The 15,461-nt window shown below is 36.7% G+C and overlaps 1 protein-coding gene across 2 annotated transcripts in view; it reads right to left on the reverse strand.

Moving 5' to 3' along the window:
• MDFIC (MyoD family inhibitor domain containing) overlaps positions 1 to 15,461 on the reverse strand; it is a 113,616-nt gene that overhangs the window by 81,820 nt on the left and 16,335 nt on the right. For both annotated transcript variants that reach the window (XM_020984657.2, XM_078154181.1), the window contains exon 3: positions 12,495 to 12,617. In XM_020984657.2, coding sequence (XP_020840316.1) covers positions 12,495 to 12,617 — 123 coding nt within the window. The remainder of the gene's footprint in view (positions 1 to 12,494; positions 12,618 to 15,461) is intronic.

The following is a 15,461-nucleotide window of genomic DNA, read 5'->3' on the forward strand; positions in this document are numbered from 1 at the left end:
ATCCCCTGTTCCAGCAAAATCACTGGACCAATTGCCTTACATCCTCACAATACAGCAGTATTTATTCATATATAGTTAAATACTATAAAATAAAATATTTATTGTAGGAAAAGGGTGATAGCAAGATTTCAATCTTGCCAATGAACTCTAGGAAGCTAAGAAGATGACAATAAGTACTCAAAAGACTTACACTCTTTTTCATGAGGCATCCATTACAGTTGTTCTCTAGGACACTTGAAGGGATATGAGAAAAACAGTGAAAAATGAAGCTTTTAATCCCCAAAGAAGGACCCCTACATAGATGTTACTTTATGAAAGGGAACAATATTAAAGATATGGAATGATGGACAGCAACGAAGGCTTGAAAGCACAGACTTCATTTAATCTTATTATGATTGCATTGGTATTAATCAATTATTTATGACAATTTGAATCTGTGGGAATCTTACTTTGTTTCTTAAATTTCACAATGCCAAGGTCTCAAAGTACCAGAGAAAATGTATTTAATTAAATAATGTTCCAAAACGGAGACAATTTTTCCACCCACTTATTTCCCAGGCACATTCTATGACACACTTAATGCAATTTTCACCCTCTAATACCAGAATCGGAAAGTATTCTAAAGAGATTACCCAGAAGGATCAACACAGATAACTTTTAGGAGCCAATTTTTAAACGTATATTTTGACTATATTATACTGCAAAGCTCATTCTATATTAAATATTCTCCAAACTTTTGTTGGAATTCAAAGAGTATGCAGCGCCTGGGACTAGAAGGCTGAGAACCTTTAAAGATTAGAGCAGTGATCTCCAACACTTCAACTGAGATCTACCAGTCAGTCATGAATTGTTACCTGGTTGATCTCCAAACCAGCTTCTCTGACATATCCATCTTTTCTGTGGCTCAAGGGCACTAGTACAATTTCTTATTACCACTAATACCTCTCTCCCTGATTAGCAAGGATGCACAAGGTGAAGATAAAGGGAGTCAGGATTTTCTTACTTCTCCTATGCCATCCTCTTCCCAAAATACTGTCAGCATAATCAACCTCCCTTTGTCACTGGTTATAACACTCTGAGGCTAGCAAAAATAGCTCCTCATCAAGATTAGGTTGCAAAACTCTGGGTTAGGGAAGGATTAAGATACTAATACAGACCAGATGGCTGTGAAGGTGGTGGTGGTGGTGGTGGCCTCCCTTTATTTTTGAAGAGGACCAATAACATCATGAGTGATGGCTTGAATTGCCCATGAATTGGGTTTAAGTGAGGCAGAGTTGCTCAAAGTCATCAGCCTCCCTCTCTCTACCTGAGTCATTGAAGGACAAACATCACTAACTGATAGCTATGAATGTGTGTGTTTAAGGTAGATGATAAAAGAAAAGACAACTGAGGCATGAATTCTTCAAAACCCAACTCAAATGCTACCTTTTCCATGAAATTTTCTGATATCCTTCCAAGCTAGAAATATTTTCTTTCTTGGACTCTGAAATCCATCATATCTCTTGAGAATTTTTCATGTTTTTCCATTTTCCATTACCTCTGAATTCATGTTATTCATATATTTGTGCCTATTACCTTGTAAGCTCCTTGACAGCAAGGACCATGTCTGTCTGTCTTTCTTTCCTTTCCTTTCTTCATTTCTTTCCTAATCATTAACACAGTGCTTTGTACATATTTATACAGGGCCATGATTTCACCAGTATGGGTATTCCCTCCAATACTGAAGATGGAAACTGCTCCATGACTCATGAATCACTTATCATTTAATAGCCAGACTTCTGTTGATGACCCTTTTTCACCTTGAGCTAGGCCAAGTGGTTCTCAGACAATAGACATGTAAGCCTGTCAATACATGAAGCTGTTACAGTTTGCTAAGGCCTACTAAAGCTTGACTTCTTCTGGAACAGTCTTTCAAAATCCAGATGACTTCAACAACAGAAACAACAACAACAAATTTAACTAAACACGGTGTAATTCTGAAAACTAATGTTGGCCCTGAATGAAAAGAGAAAATGAACCTCTTTCTCTATTTTGCAGAAGGAGAGGACCATAAATACTGCAAATATTATTAGACTAGGGTGATATTAGTTTTGATCAATTGCTTTTTCTTCCTACTTAAAAAAAATCTGTTACAAGGTATGTGGGGAAGATATATTGAGAAATTATGGTCATATAAAAACAAGAGATCAATAAAATTTAATTTTTTAAAAAGAATACAGGGTCATCTTCACATAGAATGAGTTATCAGAGTAGGATTTTAATGAAAGATCTGCATAGCATTGTTGTGAGCAAATGTGTGTTGAACTGAACTAAAAACAATTGTAATTAAATTTGGTAACTAATTGGGACACTATGGAAGCATTATAGAAGAGAAATTGTTTTAAACAGGATGTCATGGGGAGATGAAAATGAGGCATGTGACCTGAAAACATATTCCTCTTTAGTCCAGTTTGAACCACTATCTTTTGCCAGGTTAGTTTGTATACAGCTTACTATTTCACAACCCTATTACATTCCTGAGGCAAAGTCAAGTTTACAAATCCAGACAAGCAAAGTTAAATATTGGAACAAACTAATTACTAAAAAGAGTCTCTAAAATCATAATGAATTTCATCCCCTGAACATCTGTAGAACTGAACAACAATTTTAAATAATAGCACAGTAGGATTACAAATATCCAGGAAGGGGAAAGGAAAGTCAGAAAAACAGGGGAGAAGGAAGGGAAAGGAGGTGTTGGGAAATTAACAGCTGGAAACACTTAAGAAAAAAAAAACAATACCCTGAAGATCATCCTCACAAAAAGGAGCAGTGGGTGGACAAACAAAAGGGGGGGAGGGGAATGAATCATTAGGGCAGTGGTAAATACAAGTATTTGTAGAGTACTTTATTTAACATTAATAGACAAAAATAAAGATGTGATTGAGAAGCACTATAAAAACTTACACCAGTAAATTTGTATGCCCTAAAGCCTAATATAAAAAGTTCCAAATAAAATATTTTTGAACTTATCAAAAAACTGTTTTATAGCACACTAAAATCGTTTATACTTTCTCACTAAAGTAGCAGGTACTCAAGTATATTCCCAACAAATTCCCAAAGTTTTTCTAGATAGCATTAGCATACTACCTTAACATAATTAGTAAGCATGAGAGAACATTTTTTCTGTACACACACATACATACACACACATACACAGAGAGGAGAAAATGCTAATTAGGTTTGGGATAAAAAAAAAGCAGAACTTGCCTACTTCTGGGGTAAATTAGAATCTTCCTCACATACTTTGAAGTACTTGACTATAGGGGTGACCAGGAGGGAAAGGGAAGATAGGAAAGGAATAAACCCTAGGGCCTGCAATTCTTTTGTTTTGGCAACAGCCAATCAAACAGGGTTAGTGAGAGGCACAACAAAATATTTTTCTTCCCACCTCCTCTTCCCAACTCTTACCCTTCTTCCATCATCATCTTTTTTTCTTTTTTACATAGTGGAAAAACAATTGTATAGGAAATCATTTAACATTTTGCTCAAATATACTTTAAAATGCAATTGATAAGGCACCATTTTGGTAAAGGTAGGAAATGGTCCAAATGTTCTGGATCTCCAGTTGGAATTATTCATGAAAATTGAATACCTTGTCTATATTCTTTGCTGCAGAGATCTCATTACTGATCCTATAGCCCCAAGGAGGTCAAGAAACAAAAAACAAAGATCCAATATACCAAAATATTCGTAGTACTTTTTGTGGTACTAACAAACTTCAAATAAAGTAGATACCCATTGATTGAGGGATGCCTAAAAAAAACTATGGATGTAATAAAATATCATCACACATTAAGAATGAAATATAAAAAGAATTCATAGGAACATGAGAAAAATTGTATGAAAACTGATGCAGAGCGAAATAAGCAGATTCAAGATAATTATACACAATAACTATAATAATTTGCATGTCATTGAAGTCAAGTTCTGAGTGACTGAAAATCAATGAATGTCCTAGAGCAGTGGTATCAAACTCAAACAGAAATGGATCTAAGTTTGACATTTCTGTCCTAGACTAATAGCTAATGCAACATGTATTGCCTCTCACAGCAGAGAGGCACAAGACTACTAGGACAAAACCCACTATTTTATACGTTGGTTAGTGAGTTGAATTTGCTTACTTGTTTTTCTTTGTCAGAAGGAAAGGAGTAAAATAACTGAAGACAAAATGCATTAATAATGTTGAAACCTTCTGAAAGAAATTCAAATGAGCATTTCTTATACATCTAGGTTTACACCAAGGCAGCCTAGTTTCCATATGATAATTTCCAGCACAATATTCACACATATGATTAGCAAAACCAGGAACCTATCTTAGTCACTGTACTTTACATAAAGCAGTCACTCAACCAAGTTTTGACATGAGTTTCATTACAGAGAGATCCAATGCTCAGCTGGCAAGGGAGGATGAAAAGGATAACAGTTTCCAATTAATAAAGCAATGCTGACTGTAAAGATTCCTTAAGAGAAACAGGAATGCCACGGGAAAAGTATCATGTGGTTCAGTGATTAAAACAAAAAATACAACAGCTTCATAAAGTTAGAGTAATTCTGAATTGGTGTCAGAGAATGGCATTCTATTGGAAATTAAGTGCCTTAACTAAAATAACAAAACTTCACAAAAAATGAAAAAAAAATAGGTTAAGTAGGATAGGAATTACAATCTAAGTATGACACATTGATTTTCTAAGCTTTAGAACATGGGAATTTTGTAAAATCATAAAGGAGAAAACTATATGAACTAAACAGTTGAACCTAATGAGAATTCCATCAGAAGAGAATCTAAAGAAGCATTCTGGAGAGAAGGGATAACATTTAGAATTATAAGTCATCTGTATAAAGAAAATGTCTAAAGATATAACAAGCAGTAAGAATTTAGGGTAGAGACTAGAGGCACTTTAATAATGGAGAAAAAAAGTAAGCCTCTACATAGAGCACATTGTTAGGATGGGAGAATCTGACCCAAACAGTAGGATGGCATAGAGTACAAGGGGACAAGCCTTAAAGACAGGAAGACTTGGGTCAAAGTCCTGCCACAGATACATAATAGCTACAGTAGCAAGAGCAAGTCACTTAACATTTCAATATCTCCTATCTTAGCCTAGAAGCATTCAAAACTTCTCCATTGCCAAGCATTCAGATTCTGATTCAAAGAGCACAACCCAGATGCGCTGGCCATGTTGTCTGAACGCAAAACATAGGCTTGCCAAAAAGACTATTTTATGGAGAACTCACACAGGGCAAGTGCTCATGTGGTGATCAGAAGAAGTGATACAAGGCCACTCTAAAAGTCTGTCTTAAGAACTTTGAAAGTGATTGTGTGACGTGAAAGTCACTGGCACAGGACCACCCAGCATGGTGTGCCCTCATCAGAGACAGTACTGTGCTCTATGAGCAAAGCAGAACTGAGGTAACTCAAGAGAAACACCAGATACACAAACTTAGAGAATCCACCCCAAAGGTTCACAAGGAGTATTTGTGCCCAACCTGTGGTAGAACATTCCAAGTTCATATTGGTCTGATCAGCCACAGGCAAATACACTGGAAAAGTGAATACAGTTATGGGCGTGGAGTCAGAAAGACCTAAATTCAAGCCAGGCCTCAGACAACAACTAGGTCTGTGCCCTGGGGAAGGTTACTTAGTGTCTGTCTGTACATCGTCTCACCTATAAAATGGGCAGAACGATAGCACTTACCTCACAGAATTGTTGTGAGGACAAGATGAAACAATATTTATAATGCCCTTAGCACAGTACCAGGCCCACAGAAGGCGTAATACAATACCTGGCACATAGCAGAAATACTTGTTATCCCCCCACCTTAACCACAAAAATCACAGGCCTGTGCAAAAAAATGACCCAAATGGAAAAGACATACATATGCACTAATGTGTATGTGTGTAGGAATATAAGTAATCTCTCAAAAGACCAAGGTCAAAATGTTACCCTTATTCCATCTCTACTCTAATTTTAAAAAGTGAAGTTGGCTATCCAGTTATTAGTTTATGTATATAATGGGTTAATTAGAAAAACAAGCATTAATTGAAATGGACATCTCAGAGCAACATTTATTTTAGAAAGATGAAAGGTAATCATTAAAACAAGGTAAAGCTCTACACTTTAGATAAATAATATTCATATATGCTAGGTATCTCAAAAGAAAAAAATGTATAAGGTTTCATGTGTGTCAGATTATTTCTGCTTTTGTTCTGGTATCCGATAACTAAAAATCATAACTTTACAAAACTTCAAAAGTGAAACTCTAGTTTCTAAACTTAAAGTGCAAATAAAAATGTTTTAACAATGGAATGTACTGAAATCATCAGCACTAAAATAGGGTTTTAATATATAAGACTTCTCAATGAAAACTCTACAATATTTTTAATTCTTCCATAATTTCATAATGAAACATTTCACATTGAGTGGGCAGGATCATTTTTCAACATAAATTCTGCTAATTAGTAGAAACTTTCCATGTTATTTTATTACTTCAGTGGTCCTAATTCTGACCTAAGGCAATTTGTATTACTCCAGAGATAAGCCATTTATGTATCTCTATGAACCAATCCTGACCCATAAGTGGGTGGTCCATATGGGTCAAGGTTAGAGTTGACAACAATTTGGAAAATGCTCAGCTTATACAGCCTCAGAGGTACACCCTTTAATTAGAGAACAATTTCCAAAGCGACCACTCCCTTGACTTTCCAGAGCACAGTTCTCAGAAAACTAAATCAAAAACAACCACAGCACATGAGGCTAACAGTCCGTTATATAAATTATCTCCTAAAGGAGTCTAAGAAGGAGGACAGCCAGCATCTGGGGGAATGGAGAGGTAAGCTGCCAACCCTAACTACCCACCCCTCAAAGGAAAGAGGAGAAACTTCTGTCAACCAGTGGGAAAGAACTCTTCCTGGCTCTGCAGCTGTCTGTACAGATTCCATGGAAGCAAGGAAAATGGAGTGGGTAGTTCATTTGAAAATGTTCCCACACTCTTGCCTGCTTCTTTTTTTCTGATGGCCCCACCATCCAGCACCATGGCGGGAGCGCTAGAATCAATTTTGTGAGAGCCAGCTGTCCGCCTCATCTCCTCTACTCAGGGAGCCACCACAAGGCTCCTGTAAAATAGAGCCAACTCTATCCTGACTCACCACAGATGTTACTCCCTGCTCCCTCCTCCTCTCCTGGAGCAGCAGTGAGCCAGAGCCCTCTTTCCAGGGTCTATTATTGTTGTAAAAGATTTATTGGGTCCTTACAATGTGCTAGAAGGGAGAGGGAAACACATGCGCCCTGACTGCTCTGCTGAGAGAGATGTTATGCTGTTCAGGGACAGCCAGCAGTTCTGGATGCTGAAAGCCAAAAGGAGGAAAGTCAAGTTTAAGCAACCATTACTGTGGAATCCTTGGGCAAAAAGATGCATTCTAGTTTCAGGGAGTAAGAAAAAAGGAAGAGCAACCAATAATACTAACTATGCATAAATACTGATTTGAAAGTTTATTTTTAAAATGATAGTTTTACCATAGGGTACCAGATTGTTGTGTGTACGTTGTGGAAATGGAACATACATACAATAATTGTCAATGTATAGACAATCAGGATCAATAAAAGGCGTAACAGTTGATTTATGATAAGCGAAAGATGTTTTTTTTAAAATATCTGTCAGCTGCCCCACCTTACAATTCAGAGAGTACCATCATAATTTGCTGATGACAGTTCCCTTCCTGTTGCTACTCAGTGTCAACACCCAATTAAGCATTTATTGTGTACCAAACATTGTGCTAAGTTCTGGGGTTGCAAAGAAAAAAGTACTTCCTGATCTCAAGAAACTTGCAACTCTAATGTAAAAAATTATGTACACACAAGATACAGACAGGATAAATTGAGGATAATTTCTGTTGTTGTTCAGCTCTCAAGTTTTCCCAAGAGCCATCTAAGAGACAGGAACTATAAATCTATCCATGCATTCCTAACAGTGACTATCATTATGAAACAAGGCAAATGTTATAAACACTTTAGTATAGCTAGGCCAATCTCTATCATCTACTCAAAAGAGAAAAAAAAGTTTTATGTAACAATAATTCATATTTCTATAACATGGAATGCTGACAAAGCACTTTCCACTCATAACGTTCCTATGAAATGGGAAGGGCCTGTACTACTTTATAGCTAAGTCAAGTGATTTTCCCTTGGTCACACAATTAAACTATCAGCCTTAAACTCTGAGCATCTTATGACTCTGTATTCTGCCCCCATCATTTATTTGAAGTTTACTGAGAATATAACTGCAAATTTAAATCAACTTCTTTGAACTGATTAATCTATATTTCCTATTGTTGGAGGAAATTAGAAATTTAGAATTTTTCCTAAGGTGAATATGATTTCATAAGAACATAAAATTATTTATTTATAATTGAAAGGGGACTTAGTCCTATATTTCTAATGAAACCCCCTCATTTTACAGATAAGGAAATTTATCTGTAAGAAACTAAGTGACTTATCCAAGATTACACAGACAGTGAAGGGGTTGGGGATATGAATGCAGATCCTCTCCAAAGACAGTTCTATTTCAAATGTATCATGATATTTCTTAGCAAACACCTTGCAACAATGCAGATTTTGAAGTCGATTTAAACGCATGCAAAATAATCCATTGCAATTCAGTTCTACTCAGTGCCACAGATTTTGTGTTTCACCAAAAACAGCATTTAGCTTCCTGAATTTGGGTAATTTCAGTTTTTATCTTATTTTATTTTTGCACCCTGACAGCACACTCTTTTTAGCGTTTTAGTTTTAGTATTAGTGAGCTTTGGGGAAAATAAGTAGGGATGTGGATCTACAATTCTGTAACTTCAAAGCACTCAGGTAAATAGTTTTCCAAACACTAAATTCCTCCCTCCACTCTTGGTACAATTTTGTAGCTCTTTCATCTGAGCTCCTCCAAAATTCCTTAGGTCTCTTTGTCCTCATTTTTTACCTCCACCTTTCTCCGGAGCTAAAACCTAGGAACTGATAAGACCTTGGAGTTGTAGTGAAAATAAGCATGCACATTTGAGCTGCTTTGAAAGTAAACTGTCTCTGTTTAAATAATAAGTTAGCAAAAGTTATATGGCGTCCTAGAGAAGAAATAAGGCATAAGACACAAGATAGTGAATACTTTGCCTAATTCTCCAGTGAATTAGCAAAAATGGCTCTGGATGAGTTTCTAGCCAGAGAAATGAAGGTAGCAATAACCACTTGCCACTACAATAAGTGGCAAGTACTGACATATCCATTCACTCTAAGACCTGGAGAACAAATCAAGTGAGGATGTAACCAGGAATGAAGCAGATGACTTCAGAAGCTTAAAATTTCCACAAAGCTCCTGGCCTTCCGGTGGAGTAGGCCTTCTCTAACTATGGCAATAAGGGACATTTTTATGGGGCAATGTGGTAGCTATTATTCATAGAATCATAGAATCCTATGAGTTGGAAGGGACCTTGGAATCTATTCCATTGAACTTTCCACCAAAGGCTCAACCTACCACTACTTAGGAATTCACCCTCTCAGAGCACAAAAGGCCATAAAAAGTTTGCCCAAATATATTATGTGGGTATGTACCCTTCAGATTTGGTGGATGTCCCAAGACCTCCCAAATCACCACACCCAGTCCTGTTGACCAAACACATTTCCACGATGGAAATGAAGGAGGCCACATCTACTTACAGCTAAGTGCTACTGTATTCTTGCTTAACATACTTCATATTCTAACCTTCTGTTACTTGTTCAATGACCTAGGAGTGCCTTATTTCATCTCAGTATTGAATCTAAGCTAACAAGGTACAAGCCTAAGTTAGGCCTGCCACTAAAAAAAATGTTACCCACAAATAGGAATCTATATTAATCCCAGTAGTTGACCTTCATCCTCAGCAACTTTCCAGCTAGCTCAACCACAGGCAGTCATAAATAGGCAGAATTACAGAAAATCAGGGGCAAAATATATTTGTCATCAAAATATTCATTTTTCTTAGTTTATATGATCTATCTTTTAAGAGCATGTCACTGGTCTATCCTAAATTAGAAGCGGAGGGGAGGGAGTTGGTACAGTGGATAGAGCTTAGGCCTGGAATAAGGAAGACTCATCTTGCTTGTTCAGATCTGGCCTCAGACACTTACTAGCTGTGTGACCCTGGGCAAGTCACTTATAACCTCAGTTCCTCATCTGTAAAATGAGCTGGAGAAAGAAATGGCAAATCACTCCAGTATCTTTGCCAAGAAAACCCTAAATGGGGTCATGAAGTGTTGGACACAACTGAAATGACTGAACAACAAATGAGTATTGATGACTTATTTGATTCAGAAGTCCTTGATATTTGGGTCAACAAAAAAGATTACCAAGTTCAAATCTGCCCATTGTTTAAATAGAAACCTGCAAGATAGACACTTCTAAATTGTTACTATTCAATTTTGGTCAAGTGACGAGAGTAATAAAATCTAAGTCTAGTCGTTCTACTCTCTTAAATTAGCAGAAACAAGTGGAACAAAATACTATAGGATTTTTATATTCCATTGGATATGGATTATTTTAGAGAGCATGATGATTTAACAAGAGGCAGCAAAATATAATGGAGAGGAAAGGAGTCCTGTTTCTGACATATGCTAGCTGTGTGACCATGGGCAAGTCAGCTGACCTCTCTGTGACTCAGTCTCCTCATCTGTAAAATGATGGGATGGAAACTGTATGGCCTCTGAATTTAGTTCTAAATCTATGACCCTATGAGTTAAACTGAGTGCCCCAGGCATCTCTCTCAAACTATAAAGCTACAGAGGTATTGCTGATGTGCATCAGGTGGTAGGAGTTTGTACACTAGGAGCTGCCCACACCAAAGAAAGAACTTTAAGATATACCTCAAGAGATAATTAGAAACATTCTAGAGTGATATAATCAAGGACTGAGAATTACTATTTTTTTACAATCCTGGACTGAAATCTAGATTTGGACGAAAACAAAAAAAAACATAACAAATAAACAAAAATTGAATATTATTACACTTACAGCCTTCAGAACTAAATAATTTTCATTTTTTACCCCTGTACATGACTAGAAAAGTCGAATACACACTACTTAGATCTTGACTGTCATAGAGCTTCAGAGTTAATGCAACTAATCAGTTAAGTGAAAAATATATTACTTATGATTCACTTTAATTTAGCAAATCAAATCACAAAACATACTGATATTAATTTCCCTCTTGGAGTTCTAAGAGATCTAAGCAGTTTGCCTTCCCAGGTGTGGATCAGACAAAACCCTCTTGGCACTCCAAATGATTTGTCTTATGCAGTTAGTATTACTGTCAAACACCTCCCTCCTTTCCCTAGAAAATCAGTTGGCCAACACTGCAGCCACAAATCCGTCAGTGTGGTAGCCAAGAAAAATCTGTTTGCTTTTCGATTCTGAAATTTAAACTCCAGACCAAGGTCATAAACAGTAGTGATTCTCTCTCCTAGACTGTAGCACTCCAGAATGTTTCTAATTATCACATGAGGTAACTTAAAATTCTCTCAAAAATTTCCTAGAGAAAATTAGCTTAATTCATCTGACTTTTAAAATAGTATTTTTGTTTGTTTGTTATTAAGGATATTTGTCATTTTGTTGTTTGTTATTTGTTGTTTTTTTTTTTTAATTTTAAGGATATTTGTTATCAAGGATAACCCAGTATGTGCTGGCTTAGTTACTAAAGGACTAAAATGACAGTGATATTAAGTTTGCTGGCTTGTTTTAAAGGTGTTTCCCATATTGAAGACAATGTTACATTGAGGTTCTGTTGCACAAACTACATAGGATTTCTAAGAGGTGGTGAGACACCCAAGATGATAGAATATCAAATCTCAAAATCTGGAAGTCACTTATATTTTGGAAAAGTCACTTATACTTCCTGTGCCTTGGTTCACTCATCTGTTAAATGAAGGGACTGGACCAGACGGGCTCCGAGATTCTCTTCCAGCTCTAGAGCTATGATTTCCATGGAATCTTATACAGGAGAAGCAGAAAGTCTTATGATAGAATCACAGTATGAGAGCTCTTTAACATTATCCTTCCATGCCTTTCACCCCTACGAACTACACACCTAAAAGGGTTTAAAATTCTGGGAACAGGGAGGGCAGCCAAACAATCTTTCCATTTAGGCAAAGGCTGGGATTCTCCCCAAAGTCTTCCAGTAACCTTTGGCTGGCTATCCCATGCTGGATTGTGAACTCACTAGCTCCATTACTGTGGGAAGGGTGGGAATTGGCCTTGCTTATGTATTTGTTTCTGGTCTGTATTTATAATCAAGGATAGGAACCATTTCAGTCAACAGAAAACTGTTGATATATTTCAAGAAATAACAGTAACACAATTACATGTGACACATGTAACTGAGTCAATAATTCTTATTTTTATCTTGCCAGCAAAGTAAAACTAAAGCATTATAATTTACTTACTTATGATGAGATCGCCATCTGAACGATTTTCCCAGATGGACTGGTCTTGATTCTCTCCGTGCATAAAGAGACTATTGGTGGGTGGTGTGATAGCTCTCTCTGTATTGTCTTGGTCACATTTTTCTAAATAGAAAAAAAAATTAAGCTTACTTATTGCCACCAAGGTTTCCTGTTTAGGTTTCACTTAATGAATTTTTATCACCAGAGACTGGCACACAATAGGAACTTAACAAATGCTTTTGATGGATAATGTTTCTTTTCTTTCAAGGATCATCAATTTAGATGAAAAAGGGACCACAGCGATCATTTACTCTACCCCTTCTAATTTTACAGATGAAGAAACTGAGGTTCAGAGAGGTTAAGTTTTTTGCCTAAGGTCACACAGGTAGTAAACATCAGAGTCAAAACTTGAACCCAGATCTTCTGACTCCAAAGCCAGTACTCTTTCCACTTCACCATGTTGTGAATGATGAAAATAAATTCAACTTATAGGTTTCATACATGCTTAAAGATCTTATGAGAGGCAGCATGGCACCGTAGATAGAGATTTGCACCTCTGACACCCTAGGCTTCCAGTACTCTATGTAACCAAGACTATAAGTAGAAGAAAAGGTGCCAACCTACAGTGATAAAGTTCCCTCTCCCAGTGAAATGACAGCTCTAGTCCTGATCCCTATCCTTACAAGTCCTATTACTTTAGGGAGGAGGAAGAGACTATCTTTTCTAAGTATTGTCTCCAAGTGGCATTAGAGGTTATTATCTCTAAAACTTCTTTAGAAAATTCTGTATTTTGCATAATGTTCTAGTGTACCTGTTTAAACATTCCTTGGATGTTAACTTAGTATGGTGATTCCAGCTTTGCTAAGTTGTCTCTTTTCAAAATCACGTTTCAAATAAAACAAAACCAACCAAATTAATTGGAATACTTGGGTTTTCTGCCCATGTGGATGTGTATCTCATGAGCAAATCACTTACTCTGTAGTAATTTCAGAGAGACTGAGGAGCTCTGCCAAAAGTCTGTTTTGTATTTCTTATACAACACACAACGATGGAGAGACACCACATGGAACTAAGAGGAGTGGGTATATAAGAAAAGAAGACCTTCAGTTCTATTATTTCTATAAAGGAAACATGAAATATTTTTAAATAGTAACAAATATAAATTTGGTGAATGCTTAACACTTTTTAGCTTTGTAAAACATGTATATAACTTTTTAACAAACAGAATATAGAACGATCTTTATGATGTCATGGAACTGATCTTTTTTAATGGTAGTTTTAGAATCTTCTATCTTCCAAACGACAATAAACTATTTTGCCAAATGGCCAAATGGAAAAATATTACTATTGTATGTAAATTTTAACCAGTAATTAGAGAATCTATGAGCTAATAGGACCTGTGTATCTATCTTCAAGACTAAGTGCTCGGCATCTATTGAAAAGAAAAAGGGAAGGAAGAAGAGGGAGGGAAGAGAAAAAGGAAAATGAAATTTAAGAAGGATAAATGCAAAGCTTTACATCTGGACTCAAAAAATGAACTGTACAAGTGCAAGATTGGAGAGATATGGTTAGATAACAGGCCATGTGAAGAAGATCTGTAGGTTTTAATGAACTCCACGATCAAAGAGTCAACAGTGTCACATAACAGTTAAAAAATTAATTTAATCTTAGGCTACAGTAATAGAATTCTGGTGTCCAAAAAGAACAATTGATAGTCCCACTGTACTTAATCTGGCCAGATCATAGTGAGAGTTGGATATGCTCAGGTCTGAGTGCCACATCCTGAGCCTTCATTTAGGCTGGATGACCACTTGTTGGGAGAAGCTTCTAGAGGTACACACTAGAAGACTTCTCCTCTGCCTTCCAGTTCTGAGAGTTTGTTTCTGTGAACATGCAAGCTCTACCAAAGAAGTACAAAGGAGCAAAGTTTCATATTTCTTTTACATACTAATATTTGGGGGGGGGGGACAGCTAGGTGGGAGCAGTGGATAGAGTGCCAGGTCTGGAGTCAGGAACATTCATCTTCCTGAATTCAAATCTGGCCTAAGACACTTACTAGCTGTGTGACCTGGCCAAGTCATTTAACCCTGTTTGCCTCACTTTCCTCACCTGTAAAATAAGACAGAGAAGGAAGTGGCAAACCAGTCCAGTATCTCTGCCCAGAAAACTCAGAAAAGAATCACAAAGAGTCAGACATGACTGAAAAGCAACTCAACAACAACAAAAATCATATTTCATAGTTTTTGAAGGACTTTCATCCATCATTTTTACTTGATCTTCCAAACCCCCAAGAGAGTTAGGGAGGGAAGGCACTATTATCCCCATTTTACAGAGATGGAAACTAAGCCTCAGAAACATCTAGTTATTAACCTCAAGATTCTAGGATTTCTATCTGGCAGGGCTGGACCAGGAATCCACTTCTCCCAAGCCCCAGAATATTGTTTTTGTTTAGAACATAATGCTTCCACCCCAAGTCCAGTGTTAGATACAGGGTAGGAACTGATTAAATACTATGATTTGAATTTCCCTGACTCTTCACTTCTATGAACTGGATAATCTGTGTCGATTAACTGTTCCATGATTTGCTAATATCTATCATTTTATATGAAACACACCTCCTTCAATATTCATTTCCATAAAACACTTATGAGGTACATAGCACTATTTTAAACACCACAGTGGAGGTAATAGACTCAATTCCAATCGTTGAGAATCTTATGAAGCTTAATTTTATAGAAGCGAACATAATTGACACAATTGTAATCAACAAGATGTACAGCCACAGAAGCAGACAGTGTTAGTGGCACATTTCAGTCAACCAATCAGGTTCTGGGTATTAAAACAACTATAAAATCAGTCTCTTTTTCGAGATTTTCACTGCTTATAAAACCATGTATATTAATAGTGGCAATTTGGAATTGCCAAATATTTTGACAGGGCTTATCTACAGCATACACAGAGACATAT

This window comes from Phascolarctos cinereus, unplaced genomic scaffold (assembly GCF_003287225.1).
Source record: "Phascolarctos cinereus isolate Bilbo 61053 unplaced genomic scaffold, phaCin_HiC Scaffold_1;HRSCAF=81, whole genome shotgun sequence".
NCBI classification, from domain to species: domain Eukaryota; kingdom Metazoa; phylum Chordata; class Mammalia; order Diprotodontia; family Phascolarctidae; genus Phascolarctos; species Phascolarctos cinereus.